This window comes from Sminthopsis crassicaudata, chromosome 2 (genome assembly GCF_048593235.1).
Source record: "Sminthopsis crassicaudata isolate SCR6 chromosome 2, ASM4859323v1, whole genome shotgun sequence".
NCBI lineage: Eukaryota > Metazoa > Chordata > Mammalia > Dasyuromorphia > Dasyuridae > Sminthopsis > Sminthopsis crassicaudata.
In genome coordinates, this window is record NC_133618.1 from 52587399 (window position 1) to 52606451 (window position 19053).

Below are 19053 nucleotides of genomic sequence, written 5' to 3' on the forward strand. Positions count from 1 at the left end.
GAGCTAACCTGCCCTTCTCCTCCACCTTACACACTTTTGTGTTTTTTAAAAATAATAAAACTATTTGTAGTACTATGTGAGAAGCAACCTTTGTAGTATTTAGAGAAATGACCTAGAACCAGGAAGTCCTGGTACATATAGGCAAGATATATCTAGTGAGAGGCGGCTAGGTCAGGCAGTGGAAAAAGGACCAGCACTGAAGTCAGGAGGACCAGAGTTCAAATGTTGTCTCAGACACTTAACACTTCCTAGCTGTGTGACCCTGGGCAAGTCACTTAACTCCATATATATATATATATATATATATATATATATATATATATATATATATATATATATATATATATATATATATATATATATACACATATATATGTATATATATATACACATATATATGTATATATATATACGTATATATAGGCACTGAATGAATACTTTAGAACAATGTTCCAGGTAACTCTCTAGGACTAAAAAGTGCAGAAAAGTGCCAATCATGGGATTTCCTTATAGTAATGAGATCTCAAGTTTGGCTCCTCCCTCCCCATCTATTCTTGTCCTTCCTAAATTTCTAGCATAATATAAATGGGCATGCTTTTCTCTTTTGCCTAGCTTAATTACAACACCAAGATCTCTGTTATACTTTGGGATTTACTAAGAACTTGCCTTAACTCTAAACTTTGGTTTCATCATCTGCAAAATAAGGGAGATTAAAGAATTTCTAATGCTTCTTCTAGCTCTACATATCCTATGACCCTGTGAGAGAGGTAATGAAAGCATCATCACTCCCATTTTATAGATGATTAAATGGAAGTTCCAAAAGGTCAGATGACTTGCTCAAGTTCCCATAGCAAGAATCTGAGATAAAGGTAGGAATTGAATCTAGCTCTCCCAGCCCCATGTCTAACATTCTTTTTATTATTATTATTTTTTAACATTTCCATGTTCTTTTGACAATCATAAGAATGGAAGATTTCCTCTGGAAAGAACTGAGAAATAGAAGTATGTATAGAATGATTTTGCATATATATGTATAATATACATTTATATACACATACACATACATTCACACATACATACATATATACATCTACTTCTTTGTGTCTAACAGTAGCCATCTCCAGGATAGGGGGAGGGTAGAAAAAAAAAGGGAAAAAAAATTGTGTGATAACCATTAGGTATCTAAAGGTTGTACATAATAGATTTTAATTTTCATGTGTAATTGTTTTAAAAATTATACTGTTATGAAATGTTTGTTTTATCACATAAATTAAAAATAAAATAAATTTCAGAAAGAATGGAAGATGATAAACAGTGCAAATTGGGCACATTCTACTTAGCTGGAAAGGCTTCAAGTAAGGTCCTGTCAATAAATAGACTGTGTCTGCTGTCCAAGACCTCCAAGACTTGTTACCAGCACACTAGCAGCTAGATGACCCACTGGGGAGTCCACCCTAGCCCCCTACAAAGGTAAAGATGCAAAAATTAAAATGCAGAAAAATCTAAGCTTTTGTCAATGATCTGGAATATCTATTAAGGTGACAACAGATGCCAGGAATTTTCTAAATTTTTTTTATTGTGTAGGAATTTTTTTATTTTGAATATTGATTGAATATTGTTTGAATATTGGCTTGGACTTGACAAGCTTTTTATTGTGCTGAGGGTTTCATTTTAAGGATCTGTTCAGAGGCTCTCCTTGTTACCCCAGGATCAAATCCAACCTTACTTTTCATCATTTAAAGCCCTTTGCAAGCTGGCTTCCTTCAGGTATTCTTCTGTCCAGCCAAATAGGGGTTCTTGCCTCCCTTTACACAGGATGTTCCATCCCTTGCCTTCAATTTGCAGAGGTTCATGCCCAGAATGCACACCATCATCACCTCAGACTTTGAGAAATCTTGGTTTCCTTCAAAGCTGAGAACTAATATCATTTCCTATTTGAAGCCTATTTTAATCCCTTTAACTACTTACATTTGCTCCTTGCCCTACATATGACTTAGATTTTATTTTGAATATATATATATATATATATATATATATATATATATATATATATATATATATATATATATATATATATATATATTTTTTTTTTTTTTTTTGCTGAGGTAGTTCGGGTTAATTGACTTATGCAGCATCACACAGCCAGGAAGTGTTAAGTGTCTGAGTTAAATTTGAACTCAGGTCCTCCTGACTTCAGGGCTGGTGCTCTACCCACTGCACCACCTAGCTACCCCAAGATACATATATTCTAATGGGGAAGACTGTAACGTGCTCTCCTGGCAGTTACAATTACTAGTCTATCCTAGACCCACCAGAGTACCTTTGACCACTGTCCTTTGCAGTGTGAGCTCTACCCGGCTCGCCTCCTCTGAGGCCTTCTAAGGTCTCTGGCCACAATCTCTTGAATCTATAGCTTAATAACCGGTAGCGCACTCAAGAACAGCCACGTGTAATCTTAAAAGCCTTTATTATACCTACTCACATAATGCCCTAACTGATGCCCTGACTTGTTGGTTCCCTGGTGAACACCTGGTCAGAAGACCCATGTGTTCACTACCAAAATCCTTACCTCTTTCGGCTACCCATCTTGGCTTGGCCACCCAGGCTAGGGAGCCAGGGTGAACAGCACGAGGTTAAAGAGGGCGGTTGCTGCCTGCAGTGGGCTTACATAGGGCCTGTGAGGTCACACACACAGCCAATCAGCGAGAGAGTCACCCATTACGAAACTATCTCAATATGGCCAGGATCCCGCCCAAGGGCAGTCCTAATATCCACAGAAATTACTTCTGGGCCTCAATCTCCCGATGCACTGTGTCCGCCCATTTAAAGGGCCCTTACAGAAGACAATGTGCAGGTGCACACAAGATATATACTGAGTACACAAAAATCTGAAAGGAGAAGGCATTATTAACAGACAAGTGAGGAACTTGCGGTTTGATGGAGACCTTAGGGGAAAGAAGAGTTTCTTGGGAGCCAGGAAACCTGGGGTTCAATTAACTGTCTGTGACACATAACTGCTTTCATGGGGGTACTTGACTAATGAAGTATTTTTTTTTTCATTTTAAAAAAAGGTATTTTAGTATCAGGAACCTATTCTGGGAAGTACCCAATTACCAAGATTGTGTCTATTCCTGGAAAAACAGCCAGATTGTAGGGGGAGATGATATGTTCATTTTTCTTAATCTCTCTAGATGGAAGCTTCCCTGGTTCTCTTAGAGCACCCACAGACAGATCAAGGGGGAGAGGCTGTGACAAATCAAATTGGATGCTCCCATGGAGTTATGGTATGGTTCTTTCTACTGCTTAACTCAGCCCAGTTTAGAAGCTCTGACTTTTAACTCTTCGTGTTTGAAGTGAGATTCTCATTCTTAACATAGAGAGCAGAGTTTCTCTGGTGTTTACTCACTTAGAGTTAGGGGTGCGTATTTCTCAAATAGGTTTTCCTTCAAGTTCTGCTTATTGGCTCTTCCCCTTTCAGATTACTTTTGTGTACTGAGTATATATCTTGTATGTACCTGGATATTTATGTGTTGTATTCCCCATTAGAATATATGTATCTTAAGAACAGAGTGTTTCTTTCCTTGTTTTTCTATATTCTCACTGCTTAGCATAGCAAAATTGTTTGCTCATCTATAATAATAATAACAACAATAACATTTATATAGTTTTACTTTGTATCAGGCACTGTGCTAAGTGCTTTCCAAATATTAAATTATTTGATCCTTGAACAATTCTTAGAAGGTAGTTGCTATTATTATCTCCATTTTACAGATGAGGAAACTGGGACTAATAGAGTAGGGGTTCTCAAACTACAGCCTTCAGGCCAGATTCGGCCCACTGAGGACTTTTATGCTGCCCTCAGTTATGGCAAATGGGCTGAGGGGCGGAGACAGAGTGTGAGTTTTTGTTTTTACTATAGTCTGGCCCTCCAACAGTCTGAGGGATAGTGAACTGACTCCTATTTAAAAAGTTTGAGGACCACTGCAAACCTTCTCACCATGCTTTTATTATGAACTTTAGAGGCTTGATCTCAAAACTGCAGTGTCCTCTGAAAATGCTGAGATACCAAGTAAGAAACTAGGCTTACAGGAATGGAGACTGCCAGTCCCAAGACAGGTGTCTTGGAGATTTCCTAAAAACAGGCAATCAGAGAACAATCTGCCAGAGCAATTCCAATTGAATAAGGGATTCCAAAGCTAAAGCATCAAATAATCATCCCACATATAAAGTTCCCATACATCCATAACAGCAATAATTGCACAATTTAACAATTTCCATCCCAAATCTTAAACGCACACCTTATCTCTCTATTCCATACAAACCAAAGCAGGGAAGTCTGATAGGAATAAAAAAAAAAAAACCTTACCTTTGGGATTCCACTCCAATGTGTTGGTTTCATTTCCATCACTCTGTGACCTCAGGAAAGTTGTAGTCATCACATTTCTAAATTTTTGGAGAAATTTTAATGATGGTTCCAGGAGAAGCAAGTAGAATCTCATCCATTAATTCAATCTCCTAACTGGAAGTGAATAATTTCAGAGGTTAACTGAAAAGAAAACCACGTTTATTAGAAACTACTTAGGATGTCCCTCTCTAAGAAGTGACTTTCTGTTGGAATACATGGCAGCCACCTGACAGTGGCTGCTGGAGATCCAACCCAGAATGGATCTCCTCTTGTGAAGGGATGAAACAAGGAGACTGAGACAGTTGTTGTTCTCTGACCTCTGACTGAGAGGCCGTTGCATTGTCTCACCTCCCTCTTCTTCCCTCTGCCTCCAATTTATCTCATCCTGAGACTCTAACACCTGTGTCAGCAAAGGTTGCCCTGTAACTCCTTCAGATGCTATGATCCACAGCTGGGGAGGCTCTCAGGGAATTGACCTGTCCCTTAACAATTCTCCGGTTTTTTTTTTTTTTTTGTGTGTGTGTGTGTGTGTGTGTGTGTGTGTGTGTGTGTGTGTGTGTGTGTGTGTGTGTATTTTGCTGTTATTCCCCCTCCCACCCCGCCACAGCATGGTCCGCATATTGAGGAACGTAAGCAGCACTATCACTTCTGGATGGTTGTAGCAGGTGTTGATCTTGTGAAATGTCATGGAGGCAAACTTTCAAACGGAGAAGAGGACTGTGATCAGAACAAGCATTTAAGTATCTCATTAGTCTCCTGGCTTGGCCCTTTGATGTGTTGACCCATTTAATTACCCCAACTAAAACAGTATTACCAGGGCTCTTCTTTCTTAACTCTGGAAGGATCCTTCTCATGAACAGCTCTGGTTCTTCTTGTAATTCTTGCCCCACGTTCAGATGCCATATGTTGGACTACACAGGAGAGCTGCTGGAATAATCATCATGTTGAACTTTCACCTGGTTCATCCATTCTTTTTAAGATTCCCCTCATTCGTAGTGCCTGTGAATCCACCAGCCTCTTATGTCAGATATAAGGACAGAAACTGAGTTTTGGGTTCTCAATCTGGGTTTGCATTCCTGCAGAAGCCCACCCCACTATGTGTGCTTGTTCACTGAAAGACTACAGGTACTCACACTTGAGTATCCATTCCTAATAAACTGCCTTGACTTGTAATTCATTGAAGGCTTGTTTTCCTATTCAGTACATTATTCACAATCTCCCCAGTCCAGTTTTCTTAAGGTTATGATGATTCATGGATATTCATGAAGAAATTTACAAACACATTTTAACAGGATTAAAACACCCATAATTAAATAGACAAAAGTCAGGGCCAGAACAAAGGCTGCCCATTCTTCTTGTCTTTTTTCTTTCATATTTCTACTACAAGCATATACATTTAGAATTGATCATTTAGGAGTCGAAACTCATGGTCTTGAAAACAGAAACTGTAGATGGTTCAGACACTGCCTGATAGTTAACCTGTTGCCATCTGTCTCTTTTTTTCTTTATTTTCTCTGGAGAGTTCCTAAAAAATAAACTGCCTTATAAAAAAACAGGCAAGACTTCAGTTTCCCCATCTGAGTACTTATCTAACAACCACAAAAGAATAAGAACAGTAATAATAATTGGATTTCATGTAGCATTAAGTATATGGCAAGCATTATTCTAAGTACTTTGCAAATATTTTCTCATTTGATTTGGTGTTAGTTTCTTTTATTTCTAAATTGGGAAGATGTTTGTAACTTTTGAGGATCATATGGCCAAAGCCCTGTCTGAGGTTTTTATATAAACCTCATCGAGGCAATTTCTGGCCTTAGATAACTCCATTCTTATAAGGAATGCAAAACATAAAAAAGGCCCCAGAAGAAGGAGTGGAGAGGATGACCAATGTGAGCCAAACAGTTATGGAGAAAGTGAAAAAATCTAGAGAGTTAGGTTTGTTGATGAAGAAACTTGATTTCTATAAAAATCTTCTGGTTCTGCTCATTTCACTCAGCATCAGTTCATGTAAGTCTCTCCAAACCTCTCTGTATTCATCCTGCTGGTCATTTCTTACAGAACAATAATATTCCATAACCTTCATATACCGTAATTTACCCAACCATTCTCCAATTGATGGACATCCATTCATGAAAAGATTCTTTTTAGTTAAAATCCAGAACAAAGCTTGAAAACCCAGGCCAGATAAAAAATAAACAAACAAAAAACACTCAAGGTGTCCTCAGCTGTTCTTCCTTATCTCTATCCTCCAAGGATATTGTTTAAATTTCACATCCCTCTATTCTTGGTAACCTGTACCTCAAGTAGTTCCCAACTGTATTTTTAAAACTTATTTTAATTTATAATCATTTGTTAATTAGTAATTTTGATAGGTATATCATCACCATTCAATAAAAATAGCAGCTGATATTTTCTAAGTGGAACAAAAGCCTTTGATGATATTCTTGAGATTCCATGAAGTCAACACTACTTGTCTTATTACTGAAATGATAATCACATCTTAAGGGAAGAGAGAATCTTGAATCTATAACTAACTTATGTCTTCCTATTCTCATATCCATTCTCTGAGTGGCAGATTCCAGCTTTACAGCACAGCAGCAGAATCTAGACTGGTGAAGGTCTTCCTTTTTATGATTCTTAATCAGGTCCTTAGGGGTAAAGCTTCATCTCACTTCCTGGAAGTAAAAAGGGAAGCACAGAGAGATCAAAATCCTCTTTTCTGCTGCAAATAGGGAAGGCAGTCTTGTATTTTCCATAAGAATTCTAGCTAGGGAATATCTTTCTGATTTGTTACTAGACCAAGTCCTCTTTGCTGCACTATGGGCTAGTGCAGTGTTCTCAGATTTAATTTTTTTTTTTTGATTTAAGTAAGCCTTATAACCTTTGTATGCATTTTTGTCAGACATCTTCCAAATCCCAATCACCATTTTCATCACAAACTTTTTGTTTCATAAATTCATAGACCACAGGGTCAGGAGGGAATGTTTCTTGTATTCTATTTGTAATTCTTGTTGATTGATAGATAAGAGAGTTGTAAGTGACCTGAGAAGGTCATCTAATTGAATCTTCAGAAGGAGGAAAGAAAAACAATATAGGTGAGCTCCATCACTTCAGCAAAATGAAATGTAAAATCCTTTCTACTTTGCAGGTCTTGAGTAGATAGCATCTACAACAAGTATAAAACTTTCTAAATGTTCAACATTCCTTTTCTTTCTTTAAACAAAGATTAATGTATTTCATAGATGTATTATTTTGCTTTCTGAATACCAAATGGCTGGCTAAAACCTTTCTCCTGCTTTGGTTTTTCCTACTTTGAAAGATATTAGTATTGGAATAGAATCTTTATGTAATACTGCTCATTGGCTATGTATCCTTCTCTGAAAGGTCTGATTATTGGGGCCCAATTTCTACTTATAGGAAGACATATACTTAATTTATACATTAACATATTTAACATGTATTGGTCAACTTGCCATCTGGGGGGGTGGAAGGAGGGGAAAAATTAGAACAATAGGTTTGGGAATTGTCAATGTTGTAAAATTACTCATGCATATATCTGGTAAATAAAAACTATTAAATTAAAAAAAAAGAATTATCAAGCAGAAGACTGGCAATCAAGTGAGGATTTCTTATATGTGTATATGCACATATGTATGTATGCCTAGATGTATGAGTGTACATGCATGTTTCAACTTTGGGAAGCTATGAAATGAATAAAAATGCAAAAGAGTAAAATAAATAGTTTCTTTGGAGTCTGATTGGTATAGCACTAAATAAACAGATTAGTTTAGGGAGTATTGTCATCTTTATTATATTTGCTCGGCCTATCTAAGAGCACTTAATGTCTTTCCAATTATTTAAATCTGACTTTATTTTTGTGGCAAGTGTTTTGTAATTTTGCTCATATAATTCCTGACTTTTCTTTGGTAGATGGATTCCCAAATATTTTATACTCTCAACAGTTGTTTTGAATGGAATTTCTCTTTGTATCTCTTGCTGTTGCATTTTGTTGGTGATGTATAAAAATGCTGAGGATTTATGTGGATTTATTTTGTATTCAGCAACTTTGCTAAAGTTGTGAATTATTTCTAATAACTTTTTCTTAGAATCTCTGGGGTTCTCTAAGTATACCACCATATCATCTGCAAAGAGTGATAGTTTGATTTCCTCATTACATACTCTTATTCCTTTAATCTCTTTCTCGCTCTTATTGCGGAGGCTAGCATTTCTAATACGATATTGAATAATAATGGTGATAGTGGGCAACCTTGTTTCACTCCTGATCTTACTGGGAAAGGTTTCAGTTTATCCCCATTGCATATGATGCTTACTGATGATTTTAAATACATGCTCCTGACAATTATAAGGAATAGTCCATTTATTTCTATACTCTCAAGTGTTTTTAGTAGGAATGGATGTTGTATTTTATCAAATGCTTTTTCTGCATCTATTGATATGATCATATGGTTTTTGTTGATTTGATTATTAATATGGTCAATTATATTAATAGTTTTCCTAATATTAAACCAGCCCGAATTCCTGGTATAAATCCTACTTGATCATAGGGTATTATCTTGGGTATGATTTTTTGAAGTCTTTTGCTAATATCTTATTTAAGATTTTAGCATCAGTATTCATTAAGGAGCTTGGTCTAGAGTTTTCTTTCTCCGTTTTCAACCTATCTGGTTTAGGTATCAGTACTATGTCTGTGTCATAAAAGGAGTTTGGTAGGACTCCTTCATCCCCTATTTTTTCAAATAGTTTATATAACATTGGGGCTAATTGTTCTTTAAATGTTTGGTAGAATTCACATGTGAATCCATCTGGTCCTGGGGATTTTTTCTTGGGGAAGTGGTTAATAGCTTGCTCTATTTCTTTTTCTGAAATGGGACTATTTAAGCAATTTACTTCCTCCTCTGTTAATCTAGGAAGCCTATTTTAATGACCTAGAAAAAATAACAACAAAATTCATATGGAAGAACAAAAGGTCAAGAATTTCAAGGGAAGTAATAAAAAAAATCAGATGAAGGTGGTCTAGCTGTACCTGATCTAAAGTTATATTATAAAGCAGCAGTCACCAAAACTATTTGGTATTGGCTAAGAAATAGACTAGTTGACCAGTGGAACAGGTTAGGTTCACAGGACAAAATAGTGTACAACTATAGCAATCTAGTGTTTGACAAACCCAAAGATACCAACTTTTGGGATAAGGATTCATTATTTGAAAAAAACTGTTTGGAAAACTGGAAATTAGTGTGGCAGAAATTAGATATGGACCCACACTTAACACCATGTACTAAGATAAGATCAAGATGGATCCATGATTTAGGCATAAAGAATGAGATTGTAAATAGATTAGAGGAACATAGGATAGTTTACCTCTCAGACTTGTGGAGGAGGAAGGAATTTATTACCAAAGGAGAACTAGAGATCATTATTGATCACAAAATAGAGGATTTTGATTACATCAAATTAAAAAGCTTTTGTACAAACAAAACTAATGCAAATAAGATTAGAAGGGAAGTAACAAATTGGGAAAATATTTTTACAGTTAAAGATTCTGATAAAGGCCTCATTTCCAAAATATATAGAGAACTGACTCTAATTTATAAGAAATCAAACCATTCTCCAATTGATAAATGGTCAAAGGATATGAACAGACAATTTTCAAATGATGAAATTGAAACTATTTCCACTTATATGAAAGTATGTTCCAAATCACTACTGATCAGAGAAATGCAAGTTAAGACAACTCTGAGATACCACTACACTCCTGTCAGATTGGCTAAGATGACAGGAAAAAATGAGGATGAATGTTGGTGGGGATGTGGGAAAACTGGGACACTGATGCATTGTTGGTGGAGTTGTGAAAGAATCCAGCCATTCTGGAGAGCAATGTGGAACTATGCCCAAAAAGTTATCAAACTGTGCATACCCTTTGATCCAGCAGTGCTACTACTGGCTTATATCCCAAAGAAATGCTAAAGAAGGGAAAGGGACCTGTATGTGCCAAAATGTTTGTGGCAGCTCTTTTTGTAGTGGCTAAAAACTAGAAAATGAATGGTTGGGTAAATTATGGCACATGAATGTCTTGGAATATTATTGCTCTGTAAGAAATGACCAGCAGGATGAATACAAAGAGGTTTGGAGAGACGTACATGAACTGATGCTGACTGAAATGAGCAGAACCAGGAGACCACTATACACTTCAACAAAGATACTGCATGAAGATATATTCTGATTGAAGTGGATATCTTCAACATAAAGAAGATCTAATTCACTTCCAGTTGATCAATGATGGACAGAATCAGCTACACCCAGAGAAGGAACACTGGGAATTGAGTGTAAAATGTTTGCACTATTGTCTTTCTACACAGGTTACTTATACCTTCTGAATCCAATTCTTACCGTGCAACAAGGTTTTACACACATATATTGTATCTAGGTTATACTGTAATACATCAAATATGTATGGGATTGCCTGTCATCTAGGGGAGGGAGTAGAGGGAGGGAGGGGAAAATTTGGAAAAATGAATACAAGGGATAATGTTGTAAAAAAATACTCATGTATATGTACTGTCAAAAATTATAATTATAAAATTAATTTAAAAAAAGAGTAAAAAAACCCAGACATATTTTTGGATTAGAAAATTGTTAAGGGATAGGTGAATCCTCTGAAAACCTCCAAGCTGTGGATCATAGCATCTGAAGGAGTTGCAAGGCAGCCTTTTCTGACACAGGTGTTCAGATTGGGAATGAGATAAATTGGAGGCAGAGGGAGGAGGAGGAGAGAGAGGTCAGATAGGGAAATGGCTTCTCAGGAGAGAGGTCAGAGAGCAGCAATGGCCTCTCAGTCTCCTTGTTTCATCCCTTCACAAGAGGAGATCCATTCTGGGTTGGATCTCCAGCAGCCACTGTCAGGTGGCTGCCATGTATTCCAACAGAAAGTCACTTCTTAGTGAGGGACATCCTAAGTAGTTTCAAATAAATGTGTGGTTTTCTCTTCAGTTAACCTCTGAAATTATTCACTTCCAGTTAGGAGATTGAATTAATGGATGAGATTCTACCTTGTTTCTTCTGGAACCATCATTTAAAATTTCTCCAAAAATTTAGAAATGTGATGACTACAACTTTCCTGAGGTCACAGAGTGATGGAAATGAAACCAGCACATTGGAGTGGAATCCCAAAGGTAAGGTTTTTTATTCCTATCAGACTTCCCTGCTTTGGTTTGTGTGGAATAGAGAGATAAGGTGTATGTTTAAGATTTGGGATGGAAATTGTTAAATTGTGCAATTATTGCTGTTATGGATGTATGGGAACTTTATATGTGGGATGATTATTTGATGCTTTAGCTTTGGAATCCCTTATTCTGTTGGAATTGCTCTGGCAGACTGTTCTCTAATTGCCTGTTTTTAGGAAATCTCCAAGATATAGACACCTGTCTTGGGACTGGCAGTCTCCACTCCTGTAAGCCTAGTTTCTTACTTGGTATCTCAGCATTTTCAGAAGGCACTGCCATTTTGAGATGATGCCTCTAAAGTTCGGGGTTTGCCTGCCTTTATGGTCTAACTGCATATTCTGCTCAGAAATCCTTTCTGGATCTTGGAAGCAGTTCCTGTTCTATCAGAGGGGACAAGTAAAGCTACTCCAGGCCCTGCTCTTTCCCTCCTTTGGAATCCCTGACAGACTTGGAATGCCCCTCCTAGCACGAGGCTGTCTTGAGCACTGCTACTCCCTATATAAGCAGAAGCTGAGTTAAAAGTGCACAAATGACTGCAGACCACCTAACACAGTGAACCATCCATCTCAAACTGGATTCTCTGGCTGAGATGAGGGCCTGTGTACCGCTGATAACTCTGGGGTTGTCAGGAAGAGACTTGCTCTTGCCATAAGTTCTTGCATTTTTTAGTTTTATTTTTGATTTATTTGCTTCACATTGGGTTGGTCAAAATTATAGTGCTGAGACCTCCAAGGTATCCAGGGGGAGGAAATTCAATAATTCAAATATTCAGAAGGAGAGTATGTAATGTTGTGCCTCAGTTTCCCTAGATTGTCATCTTTGTTAATTTATCTTTGCATTTTTATGACTGCCAAATGCCAATCTGTTCTGGGATAACAGATGGTGGAAGCAATTTTCATGGTATGGAATTATTGTAATGAGCGGTATTATCCTGTTGCCACTATGTTTACCCTGTATAATTACATTAGTAACCAGAATAGTTCAATGGTACCTATTGAAATATTGCATACAGAAGATGGTATTAAAATGATGATTCTTCAGAAAAAAGGCTGGAATGTATTAGAGGGGTATGATCTTGATGATAAACTTGATAAACAATGTATAGATATGTTAACTGACTTTGAACAGTGTGTAAGTTCATAGAAATATGACAAAATCATGTATATATCTCAAGGGGAAATTGTGTGGAATAGAGAGATAAGGTGAAGAATGTATGAATGTATAGGAACGCATGAATTCTTTTTTGTATTTCATTTTCATTATTTCTGTGTTTCCCCTATGACCTGTGTAATATGTGCGGGTTCATATTTACTTGAGCCTTGGCCACCTATAACCATAATTACTTAACCTGAGCTGATGACATTTATCAGTATTTGACATTTATCTATATTTAGTCTGTTAGCTTGACCAATGTTTATCTGAAGCCTGAAGGCCTGATTTTCTGTTTCTTAGAAATCAGAGGATTTTGGGGAAACAGAAACCTTCCATTCTAATCTCTCCGGACAGCAACAACCAATTAGATGCCTCCCCCCTTTTCAATGTTCTCTTACTTGTGATGTAATGTCTTGTATAAGAGCTGCATATCTTTACTACTTCTTTAGCCCTCCTGCCACAAGATTTCTCTTTCCCTTATCTTGTGATAGAAGAGCTCATCCTCTGGAGGTTTTAATAAACAATCTTTCTGCTTTCTACTGAGTGATCTCTGAGTAGTCATTTTGGGTAAGAGTCTTCTACATCTCTCACAGGTTAATGCTTTGTAGTCTTTTGAAGTAATGTAATTTTCCTGTAAAATCTCTTATCTTGTGTGATACTACTTTAATTGTATTCAAATTGTATCAAAAGTAAATGAGACAGAATTATAGAAATCTGCCTGTGTCATATGAGCAGTGATTATTGACTCATAAAATAACTTCCAGATTCGTGGGAGAAAGTCTGGTAAGTTTTCTTTTGAACTTTGTTTATTAATGCTTTAAGGGGTCCTGTTTTGGTGGATTCAGTCTATATCAAAGATGGATTAGATTAAGGTTAAAGTAACCATTGCAAACAGACTCTGGTATAGTCTGAGGTTAAATTAAGCCATGAGCAAGTAAAAGAATAAACTTATCTCTGAAAGTGCATTGATATTTTTACTGAAAAATTTTGTGGCTAGTGCCACATATTTGAAGGATGACCCTTCCCAACTATTCGGTGCTGGCTGAATCAGTGGATATAGACAAAGGAGGGGAAGTGACATGAATGGGTGGAATAGGAGGAGGAAATTGAGGCATTCCTCCCTGGATTTCTCATATCCCTTTGTAATTTAATGAACCTGATTTCTTCATCAGCCTTCCTCCTTGTCTTAAAATCAATAAACAGTACTTACAACAACAACAACCACCACCACTGCCACAGCCTGCAGCAGCGGCCTCCCTTGTGTGAGGCCGGGCTAGCTGCTAGTGCCTTGGGCCCACAGCCTCCCGTTTAAGCTCCCTAGTCTTAATTTACTGCTAAATCCTCCTTCATATCTTTGTTTCAATAGACATTTTGTTGTGTTCTAGAGTGGAAAATGTAGCCTATTACTTCCCCCTCCATATGCTACACCTTGACCTAACATTTTTATAGTTTTATAATTTTGCTCACTTTGGGACCCTGTTGGGGTGAGCTGACAATGTATATACACTGGGCAAGAGAGAAGGGGTGAGGTGTATTGGGGTTTATTGATTATAGAACAGGGTCCTCTAGGTGGGTCTAGGGCACTGCCAAGTCCTTTGAGTTTGAAGCAGTGGTTAGTAGTTTTCTGGCGAGTAATCTTGTTATTTAATTACCTCGGTTTACAGCTAAGCATAGTGGAGCCTCTAATCCCAGTTTGTACCTTAGCTTTACTGTCTTCAGCAGGGGTAAAGCCAGGTTAGTTGCATATTTTAATATCAACTAGGGCGTATTACAGCACAATTGAGTTTTAACCTTACTGGGTTGATTGTTTTGCTTAAACACACTTTACACTGTTCTTCTGTTAATTTAGGTTAATCGTATGACCGTGGTGGCTGGCACGAGATTTACCAACCTTTTTTTTTTTTTTTTTTATTATGTTTTAGTCAAACTTTCGTTTATTGCTCAATATCAGTCACTGCTGTATCCCTGTGTGGTTATACAAGGTGTCATGGGCTACTTTAAGAAGTGTGCCTGATACCCGCTCCTTTAAACTTGGGTCAAGTTTTAAGGATATTCTCACTGGATTGTGGAAACTTGCATGTGTAGGTCTAATAAAAATTAACAGTAAAGCTAGGACCAAACCTTTGTGCCTGTGGGACTGATTAAAGCCCACTTAAGCATTTTCAGTGTTTTGTTTTGGGTTAAGCTACACAAACTAATAAATACATTTTTGACAAAATTTGAGTTTGTATACTATGTCAGTATTACATTTTTTGCATTTTTTCCTCAATGTACATTTTCCTATTATATCTTTTCTGCTGGATCCTACTTATACTGACTAATATCTCTATATTTGTATATATACAAAAAAGTATAAAAAGCAGTAACAACACAAGGGTATAGAATCTAGAATTCTGTTCAGAATCTGCTTCAGTGGCATTCAGAGTCTCTCTATTTATAATTTTGTTCTTTATTCCTGATTTCCTGTGTGTAGGATTTATGACCATATCCAGTGGCTACCTGGTGCTTCTCCTGCAAAAACATCGTCAACAAGTCCAGGATATTCACAGCTCCAGCAAATTATCCAGAAAGTCCCCTGAGACTAGAGCCACTTACCCCATCTTGGTGTTGGTGAGCACCTATGTCACTTTTTACTCGGTCAAGTCTTTTTTTCTCATTTTCTCCCTTTAATTTTGATAAACATTATCAGTGGTTGATGCCCACCACAGCTTTCTTGAATGCATGTTACCCAGCCATTTATGCTTAGTAGCTCTGATTTCCGAATTCTATTTCTATTCCTATTACTCATTCTGGCAAAAAGAAAAGCTCCAAAGACTATCAAACAAAACTAACAAAGACATGTTCCACTGCCCATCATTCTATTTCCACTTTTACAAAAGCTACAAAAAGTAGCTGATGAGAACAGGTAACAAACATTAGAATTTTGCAGCTTATTAACTAGAAGGGGTTTTAATGATGACAATTATGGTCATTTTGAGCATTTGAATTGAAATTTAAAGTTTGAAAAAGACTTTACATATACTTTACATTGAGTCTATCTTCATTGCCTTTTATTCTGAATCTCTTTGTTTCCCTTTAGGACATTTTGAACTCTCACTCCTGAAATCTTTGTTTTCTCATAAAACTTCCAATATTTTTCATTTTATTTTTTTAGTATATTTTTTCAATTATATGAAATGATGCATTTTTACTTTCATTTTTGTAAGATTTTAGCACCTATATAGCTTACATCAAATTGCCCATCATTTAAACAAGAGGGGAAGACAAATTTGGAACTCAAAATTTTGTAAAAATAAATGCTAAAAATTGTTTTGACATAATTGGAAAAAAATAAAATCTTATTTAAAAAAATAAATGCAACTCAACAAGTGTTCAGTAAGTATCTCTAATATACCTGGAACTGTCCTAGATGTTGCAGATACAAAAGAAAAAAAAAACCCGGAACCTCTCTTTGAAGTACTTATTATTCTACCAGTAGGAAACAATACATTTGTATACAAGTACAAGTCATAGTAGATTCAAGGGGGACAACATACTATCTGCCCATAGATGTTTGAAAGGTCACAAAGAAGAGGAATGAGACTCCTTTGACTTGGCAAAAAGGCAGAACAAAATGCCAGAAGTTGAAGGTACATAGTACCTAAATTGGGATTGGGGTTAAGTACCTTTGTAACAAAAATCAAGAGAATGCCTTGGGATAGATCAGAGTGTTAGAATATCTAGAAGACCTAGAAGAGTGCTTAAAGACCTTTCAGTTCTATGTAATTTTTAAAGATGATGAAATAGATCCAGGGTTTTTAGTGAATTTGACTAAAGCAAACAGAAAATTCAACAAATATTGGATTTGAACTCAGTTCTTCTGATATCAAGATCAGTGTTCATCCCACTTTACTATACTGTCTTACATTAAAATGTAAGTTTCAAGTCAGTTTCTAAGCTGAATGATTCAGATAACATTGTATAAAAACATTAGCTATCCCCTAATTGATAAATGACAGAAGATATGAACAGGCAGTTTTTATGAAAAAAGTAGAAATTATATGTAGTCATGTTAAAAATGTTATAAATGATAACTGATTAGAAAATTTCAAATAAAAAGAAAACTTTAAGGTAGACCTCAGAAGTACCAGATTAGCTAAAATGATAGAAGATGGATAGGAAAATATTGAAGGAGATGTGGAAAAAAATATAATCCTAATGTACCTCTTGTGGATGTTTGAAGTGATCAACTATTTTGGCAGCAATCTGAAATTATGCACAAAGGGTTATAAAAATGTATATAACCTTTTATCCAGCAATACCATTATTATGTTTGTTTTCTAATGTGGTCAAGGGAAAAAGAAAAGGAACCCTTATGCTCCAAAATATTTTTAGCAACTCTTTGTTGTGGCTAAGAAGTGGAAAGTAAATAGATGCCTATTAATTCGGGAATATCTCAACAAGTTGTGGTATATGATTCTGATGTAAGTGTAGTGGTTGTGTGACCATGGGAAAACCATGAAAGAGAGTGAAAACTATAGGGTTTTTCCTATTTACTCAGATCAAGAACTCTCAGTAATATCTCTAGGCAACACATTGGGTTATGAATAGCATATTAGGCCTGTTGGTAGCAGTAGAATCCATTAAGGCTTCATTAGTAGGGCCCTTATTATTAGGTGGTCATGTTGTTGACTAATTCTGGGGAGCTGGTGACTGTAAAGGATGCTTAAAGGGTAACAAAATATCTATGACTAATGTTTATGTAGAGAATGTTAGTTTTTAATAGCCAGACTATTGTTGAATGAATGATCATCTATTTTCACTTTTGCCATTTAGCTGAAGAGCAAACATGGTGTAGTGTACAGAAAACATATGGCATTATATATTTGAAGTATCTACTTTTTTAATCCTTGCCTGAATCAGATATACTTTCTATGACTGAAAGGCAACCTCTTTGTTGAGTCTGCTGAGATGAGTGACTTCTATCTTTAGCATGTTGATCTAACAGGTCAACTCACTCAATAATTAGCAATAAGTGATCTTGATTAATTTTCTTCTTGAATATTCAAAAGTCCAAGGAGCTGCTTTGTAAACAAAGATACTAGCTATTCTCCACTTGGATATCAAGTAACTTTTATTTAATCTTCTAATTTCTATATTCTATAACTACTAAGATTTCTTTTTTTTTTCCCCCTGAGGCTGGGGTTAAGTGACCTTGCCCAGGGTCACACAGCTAGGAAGTGTTAAGTGTTTGAAACCAGATTTGAACTCGGGTCCTCCTGAATTCAGGGCTGGTGCTCTATCCACTGCGCCACTTAGCTGCCCCAACTACTAAGATTTCTTAATTGAATTTCATCTCCTGGTCAAATGTCCTGAAGATGAACATGAATTGCATATCTCCATTTTTTTTCAGCATTCTTCCTGATTGATGCTCTATCCAGATAGTAAGCTTCTTTCAATATCTCCCTCAAAGTTTTCATATATGAAATATGAATTATGATGAGTATCTTCTGTTTCTTTTCATAGATGTCAAACTATAGATTGGGGGTGATAGGAGGTTTTCAGATGCAAACAGCTGATGGGTAAAATCATAAAGATAATGCTGATGGAATTGTACAACTATATCACTAGAAAAGCCACATGCTAATTCCATTCAGAGGTTTGCTCTGTTCTCAGAGTTTCCAACATGTTCATCAGAATGCAGTTGAAATATTTAGATTATTGATCCTTGTGAGAATGCAAAACTGTTAACATAGAATTCTTCAAGACAATTAGCACCCAAATGTCTTTGCTTTAAAGGGATCTAGCAGAAAGTAGGTACAATTAAAAGATTTCTTTTAAAATTCTTTTGCCATAAAGCAGAATTTTGAGGGTTTTTTTTTGTGTGTGAGGCAATTGGGGTTAAGTGACTTGCCCATGGTCACACAGTTAAGTGTCTGAGGCCAGATTTGAACGCTGGTCCTTTTGACTTCAGGGCTGGTGCTCTATTCACTATAGCAACTAGCTGCCCCTAGTTTCTTTTTTTTAAGGTATGACTGATCATACTTAGTCAAGTAGTCTGTCAATACCAATATGTAGTTAAATTTTTTCTATCTTATCTGAGATAGGATTTCACTGAAGATAGGTTCCAAAGTTTAGTTAGTATCTATATTCTCCAAATAAGTAACATGACTTCTTGGTAGTTGTCAGTTGGTAGTTAATATTCTTAGGATAAGATAAGTTAATTTAATACATGCCATCTTTTAAGCTTATATGTGTAGTTAATAGTTTTTCATA

The 19053-nt window shown here is 36.3% G+C and overlaps 1 protein-coding gene across 5 annotated transcripts in view; it reads left to right on the forward strand.

The window, feature by feature from the left end:
• The first annotated feature begins 3193 nt into the window (after positions 1 to 3193).
• LOC141553203 (vomeronasal type-1 receptor 3-like) overlaps positions 3194 to 19053 on the forward strand; it is a 58240-nt gene continuing 42380 nt past the window's right edge. For 2 of the 5 annotated variants that reach the window (XM_074285015.1, XM_074285016.1), the window contains exons 1-2: positions 11524 to 11595; positions 15272 to 15408. In XM_074285015.1, the coding sequence (XP_074141116.1) occupies positions 11526 to 11595; positions 15272 to 15408 (207 nt within the window). In that variant the 5' untranslated portion in view covers positions 11524 to 11525. The other 3 variants (XR_012485314.1, XR_012485312.1, XR_012485313.1) reach the window with 3 other exon arrangements.